Genomic DNA, 22,779 nt, shown 5'->3' with positions numbered 1-22,779 from the left:
CCTGAAAGGAGGCTGTAGGCAAGTGAGTGTTGGTCTCTTCTCCCAGATAACAAGCAATAAGACAAGAGGAAACAGCCTCAAGCTATGTCAGGGGAGGTTTATACCAGGTATTGGTAAAAATTTCTTCACGGAAAGGGTGGTCAGACATTGAGGCAGGTTGCCCATAGTGGAATCACCATCCCTGGAGGTTTAAAAAAAACACGTAGATGTGGTGCTTAGGGCCATGGTTTAGTGGTGGACTTGGCAGTCCTGGGTTAACGGTTGGACTTGATGATCTGAAAGGTCTTTTCCAACCTAAATGATTTTTTGATTCTATGAAAATTTTCACACTGTACTGCTCAGCTTTGTGAATGAAGTATCCCAACCAGCAGTACCCTAAGCTTCAGTAAGAGGACATTAAATAAGTCAATAGCATCCCTGCAGTTTTCATACCTTGTCCTTTGCTATGGCTGGAGGCTGCTTCAAAACTTCTTTGACTGTTTGTATAACAGTCTCTGTTCTCATAACACTGATAGAGCGAACTAGTTCAACCAGTAGAAGTTGTTCTTCACCTGCTGTAGGAATAACCTAAAAAAATCAAATATATGCCACAGATTATCAGCGCAGATAATGCCTATGCCAAAATTAAGGCAGCTGACCTCATGGGATTGAAATGTTAGTAAATAACAGTTCATCTACAGACTTGGAATCACTTATTCTTTTCCTGAAGAATTTGGGAAGATTATCCTATTCTAAAATAAATTGGTAGCTCCCCAACAGTACAGTTGCTAATTAGAAATGTAATATAAATATTCTCCATATTTCATACTATGTATTTTTTCACTGGAATGCTTGATTTTCTCCTTGCTTCTAAATCACTTAAAGCTATTAACACTATTTGAAGTGATCATTGTAGTATAAACATACCTTTGTCCTAGAAGTATTTTTATTTTGCCTCCTTTCATTCCACACAAATGCAATAGCAGCCATGAAATGAACACCATGATTCATTGAAATCGGACCCAAAAGTTCAAGAATCTGCTGCCTCAAATTCTGAAATATGGAATCAGAACACATACACCTTTAGATAAACTCTCAGCATTATGTTCAAAACACCTAGTTATAAAGCCATACTTGGATGGTAACTATCACTACCTTTAATAAAAATGGAAGGATGCACTCAGAGGGTTCATAAAGCTTTATTCTACATCTGGTGCTCTTAAATCATTTTATTCATGACTAAGACAAGGGAAGATAAAATACACTTGTTAAATACGCAAATAGTAATGAAGTGGGAAGCAACTGGTAGGAAGGTACAAACTAAAAATGATCTGACAAACTCAAAAAGCATCCTGAAAAAAGACAAGCTGCAATAAAGGCTTGATATTTGCATGCAAAGGTAAGGCTATACAAATTCAGTGACGGAGGATGAGAAACTCTTTAGATAGCAGTGCTGCAGGGAAAAAAAAGTCTTGGGACTACAGTGGATCACAAACTCTTCATGACTACTTTGCAAGAAGAGGGAAGAACATTCATAAAGAGCCACACATAATGAAAGACATTAAATTTTTCTCCTGAAAGAACATACTACAACCATGTCCAGTTTTGGACACCTTCAAGAAACATACCACAAACCCACAGAACTCAAACTATAATGATTAGTGCTATGGAATATGACCTACGAGAAGGGCAGAAATGGGTTTGCATATATTCAGGAAAAAAACATGTAAGTGGAGATGCAACAATTATCAAATGGGTACAAGGTAATTAGGAAGAAGAAATGAAGATGATGTTCACGTCTGCCACAAATAGTGATGGACTTGCTTTGTAGCAAGTGAGATAAAGATTAAAAAACAGGAGTTGATGGGGAAATCCTAAAAGGAAGAAAATGCTACTCTGGAAGACTACAACATTCACTGCTGATACTCTTAAAAATGTGGGGTTTTAAGCATGTCAGAGGTTATTGAGACACACTTGGGTCAGGAAATTTATTTCCTGAGCTGTTTTATTGACCTCTTTTCTATGACAGGAAGCTTTTAGACAAAAACGCACTTTCTACCTGTTTTCTGTAAGTCGTTTTTACCTCGGTCAGAGATATTTCAGTAGGAATTGTCTAAGCTTGCAGGAAACTGCTATATATGATCCCAGAGTATGAGTATACATTTCATGCACTTGCCAAGAGTGTGGCTTCCAAAGCAACCTAGTTGTATTGAACCTTAAATATCTTTTTTATACTTTAGACACACAATTCTGTGGAGTTCCAGTTTTGTGTGTTTTTAACCACATCCACCAACTCCAAGGCTGCTACAAAAGCATCACCCTAAAGCAATGAGGTGAACAACTAAAATAACCCATCCTGATGCTACACTGAACAAACTGAATTCAAACTGGACTTTTTCATATACAGGACATGTTGAATGCTCTTTTGAATACTATGGATATGGGCAAATTAAACAAAAGCTGGAGCATACAGAAGGGTTAATGTTTAACCAGAGTACAAAAGCTTATCCTTTTTTCACAGCAGCAGCATAACATCATAGGCCATCAGCAAGTACATACCCACTTCCTTTCAGTGAGTAGGAAACCCTATGGGCAACACAAATATGACCATGGATGCTATCTGTGCAAAGACATGGAGTCTTAGATTAATTAGTCAATCTGAATGGCAAAGGTTGAAAAGGCTGTAACACAGCATCACCACAAACCGGATTTGATAGTATTCAATTTATTTAAGGAAAACCTATTTTAAAATATTTCTAATTTAAATGATAATTTCCTATTAAATAATATGAAGTATAAGAAGTTTGAACTGCTTCCAATAATTGGGCTAGGCAGCATTCTCAGTATAGTCCTGTTTGAGCCCTTCCCAGGTTCTCTTTATGACCACTAGCTCACCATTTGCTATGACATTTCCCCGCACACAGCAACATCATTGCATGGGAATTGCATGAATAAAGGACCTAGTTCATAAGTACTAGATGCTTTAAAAGAAAAGTTCTCTTTTGTTAAGATTTTCCATCAATATATATATTTTATATCTTTTGAGGCATAAAAAGGTGGGTTAAATTTTTTCAGGATAGATTTAATTTTCTTTGTAGAAAGTAAAGAGTTGAGACATTTTTGTCTTGAATTGATATACTCAAATTTAAAAGCAGATTCAATATCCATTTATAAAAGCCCTGTTTGTGAGGTAGGCGAGTAGATGAGACCAGAGGCATTAAAACTTGATTTACATTTAAGGGAATGGAATTGGATTTAGTTTGATAAAAGTATTAATGAACAACTTCGATATTATCCCTGATATTCTGACCTTTGTTGACCCAAGATTAATAGTGGTAATGGATGCAGCAGCAGCAGTAGTTTTCTCTGAAGAATCTGCAAGGTGAAGGATGCTCCACAGCAAAGTCACAGAAGACATGATCATATGCAAGATTGAGAGGATCCCATTGCGTGCTTCAATCAAGTGCTTCTGATCTACATTAACCAAAAGCTAGTGGATTTGAAGGGGAGAGAGGATGAAGAACATTAAATATCTACATAAATAGCATAAATAAAACAGTGTAAATTAAGACTTAACAGACATGGAAGCTTTCAACCTTAACTCTTCAAAATAGTTTTTCAGTAATTCTTATAGTACATACAGGTTTTGAGTCTAATAAAAATAATAGCTACAGAATCTTTTGACTCAGTTGCACAATATCAAACATATTCTGAACACATGAGGCCTCACATCCACAGCAATCGATTTTGTATTATCTGCCTATATCTTCACAAAACAATTATTTCAAAAGTTTAAATATAACTAAAACTCTAGGTAAAATTATTTACTTGCACAGACAATAAACAGTTACTTTGAAATTAATGGAAGGCTAGGGGGCATAAGAAGAAAAAAAAAAAAAAAGCAAAACCAAGATTGCAGAGAGAGAACAGCACAAAGATTTTCTTGCAGAATCTGGGGCAAATTCTTAACAGAGACTGTGCTTAGAATATCAGATCTAAAAATACTGCTTGAATAAAAAGATAAATTATGAATATACAGAAGGAGTAGAAAGTTCTGATATATTGCAAGATGAACACAGTCCAGCCAGAAAGTAATAGGATAGGCATCAGTATGGGAAGTTCCACAAAACAAAGTCAGCTCTAAGAAGTGGCATTTTAGAGGTCTGAATGTTAAGGAATTCCTACTTATTTCAGGATAACAAAAAACACCCCTAAACCCCAAAAAACAAAACAAGAGAAACAAAAAAGTCTAAGACTATTCTCTCAAAAGTATAATCAGTAGAAAATTGGGTTTCTGTTTAAGATGTGTATATAATCAATAAAAAACATAGTTAAAAGAATATATTTGGTATTTTTCCCACTCGGATCTTCGTATCTGCTAATATAACCACTGTCCTTAATTAGACACATATTGCATAGGAACCTCTCAGACACCAAGATAATTTTACCTGATGATACTGTGTAGATGGATCCAGGAGACAGTAATGAATTATTGTTGTGATCCCTTCTAATAAAGTGAGAACCATATCTGGGGGAGTCACTGATGCCATCCAGAGAGGCCTAAAATAAGAATTTATATTTTGGTTTTTAATGGGTTAATCTGTTTGTAAAGCAATTCAACACAATCAAATCTGCTTAAAAAGATTATACACCTCTACATACACATACCTATTATCAGATAATCCTGTTTCATACTTATACTGCTGAATTAAATTATCCAAGTTCCTGCAGAGCTGAAGAGTCACTGAAACAACCACCCTTTGAAGAACTTTTCCCATGTAAGGCAACGTAGAAGTGATAAGGCCGATCCACTGAGGATGCATTTTACAGGCACAGTGCTGGTGTAAAGCTCGTATCACTGCGCAGAGAAACATGCCTTGGCAGGTTATGGGCTGGGAATGTAAATACTGAAGAGAAGTCATTGGCTGCTGGGGGCCAATGTGCTCCAAGTCCGTTATGACAAAGTCAAAGCCTGTTTCATTTTCCTCAGGCACAGTCATTACTCTGTGTTCCAACACAATTAGCCGTTGAAGTACTTTTAAAAGCTGCGATTGCAGAGTACTACCACTGTCAAATTCATCTTCAGAAAAATTTATAAGGCTGTCTTCAGAGAAGCCTTCTTCTACAGCCACTACGTTTTTCCCAGCGATCTTTTCACTGTGCCATTTCTGTGCACTGAAGATAGAAGATAGCAGACAATGTAGGATCACTTTCTGAACCTTGCATTTGGACAACATGTCCGAAATAAAACTAGGAAAGCCCTTTGCAGAGCTTTCTATCACTTTTGCCAACTCAGCAAAGAGAAGGGTCAGAATTTCTACACTCATCATTTGCATATTACGGTTTCCTATTAGATCTTGCGAAGTTACTTTAACATGAGTCGGATAGTGGCTCCGCATATAGTACAAACACAAGGAGATAAGAATTTCTATGTACATAGAGCTCCGAAAGTTATGGTTGGAATCAACTGGGATGTGACTATAGAAATCCTTGCCCATAACTGATATTCGATGCCTGGCTAGAAGGTTCTGGAGCAACGAAAGCTGAGGAGTGTATGCATTGTTGACACTGGTAGTGGAGATAGCACTTACAAAAGCTGAAGGGTTTGTTTTGAGAATTGCTTTAATTGCAGAAAAAGCATACAATGTCCTTGAAGAGTCATACAGCTGGAGATAAAGCAGCACATGTTGATACAATGGGTGGATATTAAAGCTGGGAGATTTTCTCATGCCTGGGGACCCCACATCACTTTCTATTTCTGAAATTTCTCCTTCCCCACAACTGTACCAGTTTTCTAAATCAAGACCATCACTAAAGAAGACATTTGTTTGTTTAAGCTTTTCTGTTTGTGCTTTCTTCTTCTCTTCATCTTTCCGTTTAGCTATTTTCACCTTAGGTTTTGCACCTGGTTGCTTACCAGCCTCTTTAACAATTGTTTCTTTTTCTGACATTTTTTCTGGTAGCTTTCCTTTAAAGCTGAACTGAATACTACTGTGGCTTTGCTTTCTGGACTTTGATTCAGTGGAAGCAAGAGTGAGATCAGAGAGGGATTGCTGGCTTTCTGCAATACACGGTGAAGAGTTATTTCTTGAAATTTCATCTTCTAAGCTCTCAAGTCCAGTCTCAGTTGAGGCTGATAGCAATTGGGAGCTGTCATTACTAAGCAAACTACTCTGACTACTTTGAATATTTTGATCTTCATTTTTTGTCACCTCCACAGAGTTATCCAGAGGACTGAATTTACATGAAGTATCTTCAGAGCGTAGACTATGTTTAACAGGTTCAGCCTCTTCGCCAAGCCCACTTACAACTTTGCATATAAGATCTGTAACCACCTGTTGCACAATTTCATCAGGCGAGTCTTCTCTCAGAGTCTGAGAGCTATCTTGAGCACTCAGGCTTTCTGTTTCCACTTCATAACTGATGTTGTCTCCAGTAGATGACTGAGAACAGCCAGAGTCAGAACTCTGCAGTATTTCAACTTGGTGGTCAGGAAGGTCAAAATCAGACACAACCATTGGTATGGTCTCACTGCTGGTACTTAACAACGAAAGTCTGTCACTCAGAGGGTTGACAGTCAGGCTGAAATTCTCCATTTCATCCATAGCAAGTTGTTTTTCATTGCCTTCTTTAGGTATAATAAGTTGTCCTTGGCTTACAGGCTCATGGGAAAACGCTTAAAGAAAAACACACAAAAAAAATTAAACACATAGTATTTTGTTCTTCAGAGTAAGAATTTAGAATATAAACATTTATCAAGACTTCAGATTATAAAGGCATGGTAAGTAGTGTCTTTCCACTTCACAGGAGAAAAAAAAAAATAATGTTAATATGCAAATGACACACATTCACATGACCAAAGCAAAATTCCTTTAGCAGCAGACCTTAGTGAAACTGCAAAATTCTCCCATGAAAATTTAAGTGGTCTCATCTGCTTGTGTTTTCATAAAAAAAAGAATTATTAGTATATTACTAAAATTACACAATACATGCAAACACCTTCAAACCTTATCAGTATGTTTGCAGCCAGCCCCACATCAGTGGTCCTAATTCATAAAAGCATTTCATTTCTTGGTTAAGCTTCAAGCCATATTCTTAATTTCTACTGAATTTCAGTAAGACACAAGAAAATTTACTAAGAACAACAAAACCTCAATTATACTTGGGATGCCAAAACTTGAATTAGAAAAAGCGTGCACAAAGCAGTTGCTATTCCAGCACTTTGTTTTGAGAGTCACCCACAAAAATTTGTACTCTGCTTTTAATACTGCCTGCAAATAACAAATAAATTGAGTAAGGAACTTCCTACAAGTCTTCTTGAGTACATACCATCAGCACAACTAAACTTCTGCATAAAGTGCTTTTCATTGTCTTCTTCAGGGTGATAGGGAGACTTAGTCCAGTAACATTCAGCCTGTACCCGCTGAACAGAAACTCGCTGAGTTTTTGGATGGAGAAGCAGTAGGAGCAAAGGCTCAAGAACCCTTGCAATATCATGTCTCTGAAGCACTTGATTTAACCAGGCTTGCCCCACTGACCATGTAGAACCATCCAAGCTATTAAGGCTGTCCAGCATGATAAACAAAGATCTAGAAAAAAAAGAAGAAGAAACCTAGCACAAATTCTACACTAAGAACAGAATAATCTCATTTTAATCTGATATATGATGAATTTCAACATGTCAGTACATACTCCAGTGTCTTCTCCATATAAACAGTATTTTCTTTGGAATCCAAACTTTGCAACCTGAAGTTTTATATTTCAGTCTAGCTTGAAGAAGAAATGGCCAGGAAGAGCTAGTAATAAAGTTAGTTAAGATAGCTACACTAATAGTAGCAGTTCTATAGTCAGTTCAGGTATTTGTACAGCTACTAGCATAACAAACTTTTGTTGCCTAAGTGCTAGTGCAGTAGAAAAACATAAAAAACTTTAAAAGCCAATTCACACAGATGTATGGGAAAGAGAAGATAACTTATTCAAAAATCTTTTCATCATGGATGGAGAGGAGAAATATACTTGACAATTCAGCACTTCCTCCTGTAGTTTTCTTCTTTTAATAGTTTTAGCCCTTAGAATCCTTTCCAGACTTGGGGAAAAGCATTATATATATTGGACTCTGAATTTTACTGACTGTTTAACATCCTCCAGTAGTACACATTTGTAAGATCTTAGCTGTATGTACAGAATTTATCGCCACTTCTGCAATGAGTGACAGTATCAAGCCAAAGAAATAACAAGCATTTTACTCTGATTTCTACAGCAAAGTATGTATTAGAAAATTTAAATAAGCACTTTTCCATATTTGTACTAGCTGAGGAAGACTAGACTAGTTCAGAGTCTGGATCATTCAGTTTTTTCTAAGGTGGCAGTTTGATACCAGAACACAAAACAGAAAGCCTCTGCTGCTTGCCATAAATGACACACAACACACAGACTAAACAAAAGAACTTTCATATTATAGTGCTTACTTGCAATTTTGTTCTTAAGTTTTCTTAGCTTTACTGTTACTTTCCATTTTCATATAATTCAATTCTGGGTTATGTTCTCTCTCCTATATTTGTTTTTACCAAATCAAAGTAAGAGCTCAGATACTATGTTCAGTATACTCAAATATTTTAACCACAGTGACAGTCAATGAATCACGTGACTATTCCTGCCCTACTCTTTACAGCTACCATAAAAATTTACAGCTTACATAATCATGAAAATAATTTTGTCATTTCTTGTTCTCCTTCCTTGCTCTCACAGTTACACTGTAGTTCTCCAATTTCTAAACACTCTATGCTTCCACTACAATGTAGGTAAAGGTTCTGAAGCAAAATTATTTCAACTGAATCATACTTGCAATCACCAACCTGTCAAAAGTACGGCCAAAAGAAGAAGACTTATTAATATGAAGGTCACGGGTGAGATGCCATAGCACTGCAAACTTTGCATGAGCTTCCATTCTTACTTTCTGTGGACCAAATTATAAATTAGATCTATCAGAATATGACAACCTCTGATAAGAAGGGGAAGGAGGGAGGAAGGAAAGGAAAAAAAAAAAAAAAAAAGAGGCATACAGCAGCTTAAAAGATATAACAAAACTGTTAACTTTTTTGACTATGCATTCCTATATTCCAACATTACAACCAGTAACAGGCAAAAATAGGTCTCTGTGAACAATTTAGTAGCATGAAAGGATTGCCCCCCTTCTTGATCTTGGCCATCTTAAGTTTCAAAAGTTAGCTTGAAAAAGTTCCAAATACTTAATGCAATAGCTTGAACAATACTTATTTTACTCCCACAAGTTGCACAGCTCTGTTTTCAGGGAGTTTATCTACATTTATCAAGGCACTAGAAGAGATCATGAAAAGATTGCAGAAAGAAACATGCAAGCTTTTCAATATGAAAGCTCGAGCATACAGAGGCAGAGAAAGAAGAAAAAGTTTTTAAAGATAGTGTCTGGAACCATGGGATTAAACACAGTACCCATGGAAACAAGGGAAGGAAGATAAGGTGGCTAGAAACAGACCTAAGAATTTTCTAACTAGATACAATGTAGTTAAAGAGTTCATCACTAATGCCAAATTTACCTCTGGAACTTAAGAGATTTATTTGTTTTATTTGGACAAATAGGACATGCTTACTGCCCAAGGGACTTCTAATGACTAGTAATAACATGCAGACTATTCAATGGTGAAAATGGTATTAAAGTAACAATTTTTATGCCTTAATCTTTTTACTGTGGCTGATCAAGGCAAAGTTATTCCAGCAAGGCTGTAAACAACAGTAAATGCCATGCTATGACACACATACATGGGCACATGTACTAAACCCAGCTTTACCTAAGAAAAAAGGAAGCTACTAAGCAGTTGTAGGGGTGAACAAACAAAGCACAGCAATCAGGACAGTTATATTGAGTAAAACATCAAAATTACTGTCAAATACAATCAGGGCTTATACTAAACTACTAGATGATAAGCTGAGACGAGACAAAGACTTTCACTTGTTTTTTTTCTTAAAATAAAATTATAGGGAATGAATAGTAGGTATATTTACCTCTAATCAAAATGAGACTGAACTAAGAACTTAAGACCACTGTGACAATCTGGTATACTTCCAGATTTAATTAACAACATACAGCTTAATAAACTTTGCAACACCTAATATGATCAATACCTGCCACAACAATGAAAACTTTAAGTAAAAGCTGCAGAATTTGAAAATTACAGAAAGGACAAGACAGATCACACTAGATGTAAACAAACAAAAAAAAAAGCCAGAAGCCAAACCCACCCCCCCACACCCCCCCGGCCAAAAACCCCAAGAGAAATGGCATTTTGGAAAGTAAAGCAAGCATCACATGTATTTAGGAAAAAATATGCTTCTCACAGGAAAAAAAAACCCCACAACACTGCTGCAAAATATCTACAATTAGACAAAACAATTCACTAATATCTGCCGAATACTGAGTGAAAATACCAACTCTCAAACACATACAGATGACTTTGTGAAAGTCCGTGCAATCCATGCTGAGAAGATGCAAGAAATCCTGTTTTCACAGTAAGCTTGGCAGAAATGAGTGAGTGCCACATCCACAGTCACTGTAGTTCACAGACCAGCCTAATAACTGAAAACTGTAAATCATTGGCAGTTTTCTCAGTATGCCAAGCTGTGAACTGCAGTGATTGACAGCCTGGCTCACATTTGCTTTTTTTGACCCGGTTACTCTCTGGTAGAAAGGAAAAAAGGTAACTGCCTCTCAAGTCACACAACCATGAGTTGCCAGAGCACCTAAGCTATCACTCATTCTGTTCAGGCTGCGAGAACAGTTCATATATCTGTAATTTGAACCACTACAAAGGTCTTAAGCGAAATGTCAACACTAACAGCCTCTCAAACAAATTCCCAGGGGAGGGGAGGAAAAAAAAAAAAAAGCGTACCTGTCATAACAAGAACTCCTACTAACAACAGTAAAACCTAAGCATGTGCTTTATATATCAGGAATCTGAGCATAACTTTTGATAAGAGATACAGTCTCCTACATAAGTCTGTTGCTGAAAAGCTCCCTTTGTCTAGCATGAAACTGCAGAGGCTCATGACAGACTTAAAACCCCACCATTTGTCAATAATCTGAATATCTGCCAGCTGCAAAAGATTCTGAAAATACTATTCTGCTTTCATTAGCTAAACTGATAGCAAAACAGAAGTAATCATTAGGGCAGCCTATATAACTTATAAAAAACAGCCAGAGAGAGGCGGCATTTGAACAGCAATAAAGAATGGGAGAAATCCACCAAGTGGGGCCATGAGCAAACATTCTAACCTGTGGTAGCAGAACATGAGGCAGGACAAGGGACAAAGTAATAACAAGAAACGAAACAGTGTTATCAGAGGCAAAGAAGCAGCTCTCAGATCACTCAAGAGGTTCTGCTCAAATTATAGTCTGTAGCTTTTAACATGAGACAGAGATGAAAAGTAAAGACCTTTAAGAAAAGAGTAGCCTCAGTGGCATATTGCAAAGAAATGCACAGACGACTCACAACCCAGCTGCCATGTCAGTCAGCACAGAGCAGGCAAGCACATTTCCCACAAAGGCACAAATGCACAGAAAACTGGCAATTACTGTTAAACCAGTTTATTAATTGCCCTCTAGAACTGGCAAACATGGCAGAAATAGTCAGAATTCAAATCTTTTTAGGAGAAATAACTAGAGAAGAGAGGAGCTGCATGAGATTGAAGAGGCTTCTGTATGACTCTTCCCCATCAAAAGTATTTAGTTACTGAAATTCCTCCACTTCCCAACCTCACAGAAACACTTTAGCTGGAAATAATTAACTGAGACAAGTGTCAGAAGATGGAGCTCAGAAATATATAGCCCAGCCCTTGGGACCTGGAAATAAAATAAAATCTTATTAATTAAAGCCGCTGTATTTACATTCATTCTTACAAAAAGCCAGAATCAGATAATATACAAAAATGCTCAGAAAGAAAAAAAACCCAAACCCAACCCAATTCACTGCCACTTAAAAGAGAAAGGGAATTAAGGCTGAAGCAGCAAATTAATGAAATCAAACGCAGCAGACTTATAAGGATGTGTCTCACAAAGACGGAAAGGAATTGAAAACACATCTCAAACTGTAAAAATGTAAAATGTAAAAAAAATGTAAAAATGGTGACATAAAGAGAAAGGCAGTAAATACCTCAGCTAAGAGAGAGACAAAAGAGAAAGCAAAAGGTCAGAAAGATAAAAGGGACCACACACAACTCTCAAAGAAGCAATCCAACCCCACTATCAAGAAAAGCAACAGAGACGTGGTAATGACAATAATCTGGCTGTTGCTGCTTCTCCAAGTTCTGTGGAGGACAGGAAGCAGAAAGTCTAGATGCTGTATTAGAACAAATGATTAGACAAGATGTGAGCGTTAGATGAAATAGGAGGGAGCACACCAGAGGACTGAATTACAGCTGGACACAGCAAAAGTGTGCTTAAATTTGATGGAGCTGTACAGCTAAAAAAAGAGTGGTTAGGACAACTGGAACGGAATCTAGAAAATCTATATTCAATTATTAACATTACAAACACTTTTCAAAGGTTTGTGAAACACCTGGACATTCACAAAAACAGGGCTCAGTGCCTACAGACATAAGGTTATGGTTTCTTATGAGTGGGAATATAGGAAAGAGGGTGGCAGTGTCAGAGGAAAGGCAAATCTAATGTTTTTCATGCAAGTAAAAGATAAGAGTATTTTTAATGTTTGAAACAATGCAAGGCAACATTTTTTTCAATACTGAAGTTATTTACGCCCTTCCCTATGGCACCAAGTCCTTTTCCTAAATATATTTCTATAGTTATATACTTAACTCATCTTTTAGTAAATATCTATAAACAACTTGCCTTGTCTCTGTGAGTCAGCTGCTGACTAATAACATCTTCACAAATGCTAGAAGATGGAACGAGGTTGTGCAGCTGGTAGAACAGCTCCACACTCTTCTGGTGATGCTGAGGAGTTCCATCACCCAACTGGTCCCAAAGAGTTAAAGCTATATGCTTTGTAGATGAAAATAAAAGTTGCAAGAGACACAGGTGAATAAGTATCATGCCTTGTTTTGTTCTAGACTATGTTGAGCTGTCTGCAATGATGGGAGACATTACATCTCATGTCACCAAATGACCAACAGGCAATCTATAAAACTGTTCTGTTTTGTTTGTATGAACATAAGCAACTGTTTGAAATATTGCAATAACTTACTACATAAAAATTCCTGTTACGATTCAGAACTCTCAGGCATCTCCAGAAACAAGTTTTCATTGAAATATAATTAACTACGTAATATACCCTGCTGCTGATTCTCTTTTGTAAATGATTTCTTATATAAATCACACAAAGGCAGAGGTTATGGTTTACCACAGTCCTACAATACGCACACCTCTGTTTCACACCTTTGCTAATTAATGATGCTATTCAATCAGGTTTTATTTATATTTTTAAAATATTCATTCAAACAAAGATTTTCACCCAAGCAGTCAGTAAAGCAATCACAGCGGAAAAACTTACTATCCGTTTTCATTTAGAGTCTAGCACAGGTTACAACTTATCAAAATACTCAGCAAGAAAATTTGGTTTACCATACCAAGGATGGTAAAGTGGCCCAGACTGGCAATCTTCACCAGCCAGGAAAAGAAGTCTAAAGAAAACAGCAATGAGATACTGCTTTGTACCTTGAAGAAATCTGTCTTTTCAGCCATATATCTCAGATTGCCTTGAGTAAGAGGAGGTCTGATGACCACAGCCACTCTTCCCTGGTTAGGGCTAAGAGGCTGAGCCGTTTCCACACTGTTCAGATTTTCTCCAGTGACGAGAGCAACAGATTGAGTCAATCCAACCAGGTCCATCACAAGGGAAATTGTAACACCCTGAACACTGAAATCGCTTGCTTGCTTGCAAGCACTCATTAAAGTCTGTAGCCACAGTGGAGGCTGTACTTGTTCACAGTCTGAAATAAAAAAAAAAAAAAAAAAAAAAAAATCACAGATGATACATTAATTTAGTGACTTGAAGTATTATGTGCTTTTCCTCTTATATCCCATGACCATATTCATAATTGTCCTTTATCTTTCATATTTCAACCCGCCCATTATATGGCTTTAGGATAATGTATGCAGGACAAAGATACAAATTGATATGTATCTATCATTAAAATAATCTAATTAAAAATGCAATACTGTATCGCTACAAATGTTTACTAACCAAAAATAAGCAGGAAAATTTGAACACGGAAAAGTAAAATAAATTTTATGGAAATGCATCCAAATGATTTCGTGTTTTAGACAAAACTGGACTTCTGGTAGTTTGCACATCCTTTCATTCACTGTCCTCCTTCATGAAATTCTTGACCAGCAATCATACCTTAACACTGTAGTTTGTAGTCTGGAATAAATCTGTAGTGTTTTTTAAAATATATAATATACATAGCATGTAATATTATCATATAAAATACATTATAATATACATACTTACAGAATTATGTACATATATAAACTAAATTTAAACTGACTAAATGATATAGAGATTTTTCCTGGCAACACTTTAAAAGTAAAAGTATCCGTGAAAATTGATGTTTTGGGTGACAGAAACTTGATCCTGTTAGATCATACTCTGCTTTCACTGTAGGTCGTTGTTTTCCTCTTCTTACCATCCCCTCAATACCATACACTGGCCTGATAATGCAAGTCTCGTTCTCTGAAATTCACAGTCAACTCTCCAAGTAAATAATGTACTCTCTTATTTTAGAGGTACCGAAGTAGTTTTTCTTAAATCTTCAAAAATATCCTCCCTATTGATGGTGTTCCTAAAATAGGCAAATGCTCCTAGAATCAGACACCAGTGAAGTGGTATTATTTAATAGGCACAAATACAGCATCTACTTAGAATTAAGAGGATGATGCAAGTTCTAATTTATAGCCAAAATAGTTAATTTTGCAATGTAAATTGGAGCCTAAGTATACCTAACAATTGCACATGTTCTACAGTTTACAGATACAAACATTATTCTGAGCTTGACTCAGTCCCCTTTTTAATTTCTTCGATTAAAAATAGCATGCATTTATCTGACAGTTCAAGCATACAGCAAAATTTAAGCACAATTATGTTCTATCAATATCAGAATAATTTGGGTCCTTCAAATAAACAGAATGATGACTCTCACCACTGATTAAAGGCAATTGGATCACATCACTAATGCAACCCACCACAAACATATTCTGTATTTAAGAACCCTTCAATAAAACCAGCCTTTTCTGCAGTAGAAAAATGTATCAATACATGAAAAAAAGTCTCGTGTGTGAATTACGGTAACTATCATTCTTCCATTCTCCATTCTCTGTTTCATCAGCATTCTCTGTTACGGGAAGCAGGACTCCCAGGCAGCACCGTTCCCATCACTATTTCCATCCACCCTGCCATTCTGTACAACAGATGTTTCATCTGCAACAAAATCCTCCCTGTTGATCTCAACTGCCTACGCTTTATGCTTATTCCTCAAAGTCACACTGTTTAATAGACTGCAAACGCAACATCACAAATGGGAAGGTTCAGATGATGAACGAGCAATGCAAATCCATGACATTTAACAAAGTGAGAAGGATTCACTAGAATCACTGCCTTCATATAAGGCACACACTACTCAAGCTCTGTAGGTTTTCTCCTTTAGAGTTTACAAGGCAGCAAAAATCAGAAGTGCTATATCCACAGAAAACTAATAAACAAACAGCTGATGTTTTAAATATTTTTAGTCTTCTGCCACAACACTCATTTGTAGGCTGCTAGTGTTTGGAAGAAAAAAAACCAAAAACAAAACCACATTTTTCAGGGTCATGCTGTAGAAACACAAATATCTTGTGCTAGATCTTTTACAAAAGGTAGCACCCCTTTAGCACTGCAATAACCTTAATTAATAAACAGCTGTAACCAAGTTGCCTTCAATTGACATAAATATTTGATATGTCTGGATCTCACAAAGTCAAAGATATGCTCTGCTCTTGGCTGTATGATGAAGACATACACAACACATCTTAAAGACTACAGGAATAGAAGAAGCAGTCATGTTAAACTGACATGCTTGTTTCCAAAAGCCAAAAATCTATTCATCTCCAAGCAGTGGCCACCACTTAGCCTTTAATAGATTTTGAAAGTTGTGGATAAGAACAAAAAGCTGGACCCATGAAGTTTTCTAGAAAAAATAAAATCACAGAAGATAATCATGACAGTAGCCAAAATTATTGTAACTATTTCTTGCATGCTCCAAGCTATCTACCATAATACCATTTTAAGGCAGCAATTCTCAAGCTACAGATCAGAAGTGGAACCAAAATTTGAACTGTAAATTGAAGACTTTACAAACTGTAAAAAGGATTGTCTGTCTAAAATGTCACATTTTGCAGTAATCCAGAACTGTCCTCATTTTATTCACATTTCCGTATCTGAATGTGTTCACGCTTAACAAAACCCGCCATTTTTATTTTGTTTTCTAATGTAACTGTACCTAGAATCGTTTGCCAGAATTGTTCCTTTAACAGGAGCGAAGTAAAATTAATTTCTTATTTGGTATGATCTTTATTGGACAGAAGCTTATAATTTCCATGTATTGCACAAAGTGGTAAATGAGTACATCAATCTAAAATTGCCAAAATGAAGATGAAAACATACTTGATGTTCAGCTGTGGCTATTATGACAAAGAATAAAATTGTGGATCCATACAGTAAAGAGGAACATCTTAAAATCTAGATTATACTCTCAGGCTTCAGTTTGCATAATTTATATTTGCCACCCCAATATGAATTACTGTCAAATCCCATGCCAGCAATGTTCTTAAAATCTACGAGAAAATAGTTTAGTTTCCAAAAAGCAAACCAGTTGATACAGAAAGGAGCTTACATTTCTGAGAGGAATAGCAAACGGCAACACACACAAAAAGCATGAATATTATATAATTAAGAAAAAAAATATTTAACAGCAAAGAACAAAGAAGAATGCAGCTTACCAACTTCAGGCTTCCCAGGATGTAATTCCGAAGTACGGTTTCCTTCAGCTATGTAAACAGGAAAGCTCGAACATTCAAGGTACAGCTGACAAGCAGCAATAAAGGCAGAAAGGTATTCTTTCGGTGTTTTTTTCTTGTTTGTTTTCTTCACCTTAGCATCAACTCGTGATTCTCTGTCCCATTTTGTGGTCTGTCCTTGCTCTCTAGTGGTGTCTACTGGAAGCTCTGCCCCTAAGGGCTGGGACAAGGAATTACTCTGAATGATATACAGGTTGATAAATCTGGTTAAAAACTGTTGGACATACTCCAAACAACACTGCATTGCAGTCTTTTGGATCGTTTTCCCACTTCGAGTTGCCGTCCCCTGTGTCATTATGGAAGGAGGCTGTACAACGGTTTCCTCAGATCCCACAGTTGATCCTGTTTCAGTCTCTGAGGATGTGCTACCGATAATAGGAATGCCAGGCGCACCGTGACCTTCATTCAGTGCTCTGTCAATGTCATCAGTTGTATCTGCCTGGTACTGTACAAACTCAGTGAATCCACTTTCTGATGATCGACTGCTTGGAGGATTTTCACCATCTTCAAACACATCATTAGGATTTTCAAGTGAAATTGGCGGCACCTGATTGAGATAAAAATTTAATTGTTGTTTAAAATGGGTTATTTAGGTCCTGATGAAAAAAAAAAAAAATATTTGCTTCTCCATTTGAAAGGAACAATTTTATTCCAGTTTTAAATCTATTAATGTAAATACATTTTATGCAAGACGATGCTTGGTGTTTCAGAAACCTTGCCAGACAAAAGCTAACTATAACAAAAAAAGGAAGCATTGTTTATCAAGTAAAATACTTTAAATATGATTGCTTTTAAAATTTTCTTCATATCATAATAATGTCTATTTTTTTATGAAAGAATGTTGAAATGCATAGACACTGGTATTATTAATTTATACAGCATCATAAATCAAAATATTCACTCATCAAAGAAAACTCTCCACTTCCAGCAGGAAGCAGGACATTGAACTATGTTGCTTGCGGTCACTTTAGCTTCTTTTAATACTGTAGATTTTAGCATGTTCTGCAAAAAGACAAGATATTTATCTGTTAATCAGAAACTGCTGTAGTCATACAGGAGTAAATGCCTGCAGGCAAAGGAGACAAAACAGAAGCATCAAGCCGAGAAGAATGGGAAGACTTGAGAGAGTAGGAAAAAGTATACACTTCTCCAATCACACTTTTTAAGTTCTCACTGTACAAGTAAATAATCACATCAGATATTAAACTATTTTAACATAGTAACTGTTCAGATATACTACTGATAGAGCCACCACAACTATTAAAGTTTTGTCACATTAGGAAGGCAGGATCAGTGTCATCACAACTACAAGTTGTCAAAACACCTTAAAAAAAATGATCTGTGGAGCTGTAAATGAAGAATAAAATCTTTCATAACCTAAAACATTTTTCTCACTTCCACATTTATACTACTAAAGCCAGCTCAATTTCTCAATAAAAGACATGCTCTTCGACTTAAACTGTCTATTAAATGTGGATGGAATCTCAATTCATAGATGCATATATGATAAAACTTTAACTAGCATGTTTCTTTTTATATACCAATCCTGAGATCTGGAAGTTGGGGATTTCTTTCTAATATGAAATTATAATTATAGAAAAAGAAACAGACTTGCATTTAAAAGCTACTAACGATTTGTAACCAGAAAGAAAAAAAAAAATCATCTCCTAGAAACAATAAAGAAGGGTTGCTCCGGCAACAACAGCTCTTCATGACTCATCCTGAGCCTTAATTCCTCATCAGTTCAGAATATGCACAAATCTGATTGATGATTCTACTCAAAAAGAACCCATAGCAGCTTTCTGGGCTGCTCTAACCCCCTATAGTCCTGTTGGCAACTGGTGGCACAGTCTCCTGAGGAGAACAGGGAAACAAACCGAAATGCATGAATCAGTTGGGAGTAAATGCAGTTAAAGAATATGCCCTCATGCTTCTCATCTGGCTATCTTACTGGTGATGGCAGACATTGCCCAAGAAGCTGTCTTGCTGTTTGACATCCTATCACTGTCATAAATACAGAATTTGAGCATTAAAAAATCTGAATAACTTTTTAATGAATAAATATAACGTAACACACCATTATATATGGTGAATTACAACTTGTTTTATCAGAGACTGAGTAAGAATAAAAACGAAAATTTGAGATAGTAAATACTACACAGGAGACAGTGAAAGCTAAAAAGCTTGCAAAGACACAAAGGGTGACCCAGCCTTACAAAATACAACATAAGAGAGATCAGAAACATGCTAATTAATTTCACTCTATCTCTTAACAGAAGCCATGGCTACATACCAATTAGTTGCAATTGAAAGAAAAAGGCCACTGATGGTTCAAAGGGTAATATCATTCAATCAAAACAGGTTTTATAAAAAAAAAAAAAAAAGGCAAAACAACAAACAGGCAGGTTTCTAGACAGAATAAGGATGGGATGCTGCATAAAGGATGCTGGAGTCCTAATGGACAAGGTGAACATGAGCTAGCAGTGGACCCTTCCAGTAAAGAAGGCCATCCACATACAGGACAGTATTAGCAAAAGTATAGCCAGCAAGTCAAAGGAAGTGATTGGTCCCCTCTGCTCAGCAGTTTTAAGACCACATCCGGAATATGGCATCCAAGTTTGCACTCATTAGTACAAAAAAAAAAATATTGATGTACTGAGTAAGTCCAGTGGAGGGCCACCACAGGAGCACCTCACAGAGAAGGAACAACTCAGAGTTGGACTGGCTCAATCTTAAGAAAAAGAATGCTAAGAGGTGGAAAAGGCGTCTTTAATTGCTGTCTGTGACTTCCCATTATTTACCTGAACAGATGTAGGCATGCTCAGAAATTTACAGTGAAAGAACAAGAGGCAACAAACACAAGCTGCAACAATGAAAATTCTCATTAAATAACACAATGCAAACAAACAAGCTGTACAGAGAAGTTGTCGAATCCTCATCCTTCAAAACCAAGCTGCATATGATCTTGAGTGACCTGACCTAGCTCTAAAGTAGAATCTAACTTTGAAATGAATCCTGCTTTGAGCAGTGACCTGCAACTGTCACTTCCAATCTAAATTATTCTATGATGTTCTTCTAGTTTCTTCAGGTGGAGAACAAGGATTTTGGGGTATGTAATTTAACATACCTTACAGAGCCATAGTTGCATAGGCCAAACTATACAGTGTTAAAAGAGAAAAAAAAGAACTGCTGGCTGGTCAGTTTCTTTATTAAATGATTATAGGAACGGTAAAGTAAATGATGAGTAATAATCTGATGCATATAAATTGGGTGAGAGGAGAAACTACATATGCCTGACACAACTAAAACTCAGAATTCTTCTGAGACCAGTTTTTCCAAATGATCAGACTCCTGAAGTGCATTACAACTTCAAACCTTAGCTGATTAATTCATTCTTACGCCCCGATTCTGAAGTGATTTATAAATGTATAATATTAAATCAAGATAAAAAACATTAAGAATCAAGACTGTTTACCACAATGAAATGTACAATTACAATTTCTTAAGATGATCCAAATTTCTATGTATTATACATTAAACTGAATCTAATCAGAGACTTGTAGGTGTTCAGCACAGACTGAGAAATCCCACTTTTGCTTTCCACACAAAAAGTATTTTTCTATGATGCTGCAAAACATAATCAGTTACCTTTTTATTTTCCCATTCTTTGATGGAGCTGCTGTGTCCACTAGGAAGCTGCAAGATACCATCTGTACCAGCAGACAGCAATGGAGGTTGAACCTTACTAAGGATCTTTGAGCAGAGCCTGAGAGAATCAGTAAGCTCAGACAAGTGCAAAGTATGAAGATGGCTCGTCAATGCAGAAATCATCCTGAGCAACAGCTGAGGCAAGTGTTCTGTCTGTATTTCAATGTAAGTCTCCTAACAAAGTAATAGTAAAACTCATTATTGTAGCACCAAATTCCACGCTGAAAGTTATCTTCTAAAACAGTGGGTCCTATAATTTGCTTAACTGTGTTCTAATCATATGGAACACAGAAAAAGAAAAATTAATATCTTAATATCCAAGAAAAAGAAATGCATGCTTTACTTAAAAAAAATTTACAAAATTAACTTTACAGTTGGGTAAACAACGAATATATTTATGTATTTTCAGAATTGTTCATTATACAAACACACACATTACACAACATAACAAGGCTAAAGAATACTACTACTATTATTTTAATAACCTTCACATAAAATTTTAAGAATGAAAGATAAACAAGTTGTTAAGAACTAAAGAGAAAACAGGCTGATTGCCATACCTGACACAGCACTCTCATACTTCTAGTAGGCTTTGAAATGAGAAAGCAAAGAATTGAGGAAAGACAGGTATAGAAAAAACAGTTCGAACAGTCTTTGCTACATTAAGCAATGCCAACAGTAAAAGATGATACATCTTATCATGACATTTAAAAGAGCCTTCAAAGAAAGCTACATATCTAAGCCAGCATACCAAACTACAAAAGACTGTATTAGTAATGAATACTGTGTAGTTTTAGAGAAAAGAAATAGAGGATGGACAAAAATTTTCAGGTGTAAGCATCATAAAACCCACTTTGTTTACATCCAATCAGTCTATCAAGAATCATACAATGAAACCAAAACTTCTAAAGGTGTCCTCCAATTAATGCAATATACTTTCAGGAAAAAACAATTAACAAAGCAGATATAGTATTTCTGTGGACTATGAACATACAGAATCCCAGTATTAGCAACAAATAAAGCAATTCTTACCAAAGAAACTATATCCAACAAAAAATCCACTAACAAGCAGAAATTTGTCAGGGGTAACTCAGATTGCTCACTACCACCTCCAGGCCCAGTTTGAAGTCTGGCATGCAATGTCCTCCTGCAAAATTCAAATAGGGTTTCACGATACTTTTCCCTCACCTTTACATTGACCATATTTCTGTAACTTAATGCAAAGATGTACACATCAGCGATAATCCCTATAAACAAGTAACAGTAAAACGAGAGATTGCTTGAGTAGCTCATTTAGCCCCATTGCAGACTTTCAGACAAAGCAGCTACCAGCCTTTCACTGTAAACCAGTCTTCATTCATAAAATAGGGAAATTCAGGCTACAGAAAATTGCATTTGTGACTCTACCACATACAGCAATATTTGCTGGTATGAGCATTGGCACCAATAACAGAATTAAGGAATAGTGTTACTGGAAGCACAATAATTTTGAAGAAATCTATACCTAAAATATAGCACTTGCGATAAAGACAACCAAAAGTGAAATAAAAGGCCCATGAAGCTTTAAAGCTGTGCAAGAGGAAAACAAAACAAGCTCTTCTAAATGTCCACTTCAACTTCAGTTGACTGCATTGTTTTACTATTGACAAGAATTTATAATCTGATGGGTTTTATTGCTAAGTGAAGTAAAATGGAATGTAAATCCCTCGTGAAATTATGTAGCAATCCAACAACATTATAAGCAAATGATATGAAAAAAAGGAATAGTATTTTGTTTCTCCAATTCATTTATTCTGCTGGGGGTAGTGGTGAGAGCAGTGTCACATTTTCAGCAATAGCTATGCTACTCCTTTCCCTCTGTTTTGGAAGGGGTTGTGAACATACATGGCAGGACTGAAAAAAGGATTTATTTGAAATAGAAGCATTACAGAAACCAAGTCTGAAACAGTGACAGTATTTACCAAAAGATTACAAAAAGATTTAAAAAA

At 36.2% G+C, this 22,779-nt stretch overlaps 1 protein-coding gene across 11 annotated transcripts in view; it reads right to left on the bottom strand.

Moving 5' to 3' along the window:
• DOP1A (DOP1 leucine zipper like protein A) overlaps window positions 1–22,779 on the bottom strand; it is a 68,079-nt gene that overhangs the window by 16,054 nt on the left and 29,246 nt on the right. For 9 of the 11 annotated variants that reach the window (XR_008748113.1, XR_008748114.1, XM_055810706.1 and 6 more), the window contains 13 exons: window positions 21,824–21,938; window positions 21,352–21,381; window positions 20,732–20,965; window positions 17,006–17,630; window positions 13,685–13,959; window positions 12,856–13,012; window positions 8,835–8,931; window positions 7,309–7,568; window positions 4,648–6,655; window positions 4,428–4,539; window positions 3,290–3,469; window positions 907–1,032; window positions 433–567 (listed from right to left, as the gene is read on the bottom strand). Coding sequence is in view for 9 of the 11 variants with exons in the window: in XM_055810706.1 (XP_055666681.1) it covers window positions 433–567; window positions 907–1,032; window positions 3,290–3,469; window positions 4,428–4,539; window positions 4,648–6,655; window positions 7,309–7,568; window positions 8,835–8,931; window positions 12,856–13,012; window positions 13,685–13,959; window positions 17,006–17,630; window positions 20,732–20,965; window positions 21,352–21,381; window positions 21,824–21,938 (4,354 nt within the window). In the remaining 2 variants the exon portion in view is untranslated. The remainder of the gene's footprint in view (window positions 1–432; window positions 568–906; window positions 1,033–3,289; window positions 3,470–4,427; window positions 4,540–4,647; window positions 6,656–7,308; window positions 7,569–8,834; window positions 8,932–12,855; window positions 13,013–13,684; window positions 13,960–17,005; window positions 17,631–20,731; window positions 20,966–21,351; window positions 21,382–21,823; window positions 21,939–22,779) is intronic. The other 2 variants (XM_055810710.1, XM_055810715.1) reach the window with 1 other exon arrangement.

Source organism: Falco peregrinus, chromosome 7 (genome assembly GCF_023634155.1).
Source record: "Falco peregrinus isolate bFalPer1 chromosome 7, bFalPer1.pri, whole genome shotgun sequence".
Lineage (NCBI taxonomy): Eukaryota > Metazoa > Chordata > Aves > Falconiformes > Falconidae > Falco > Falco peregrinus.
This window is presented reverse-complemented; position numbering and strand designations above follow the sequence as displayed.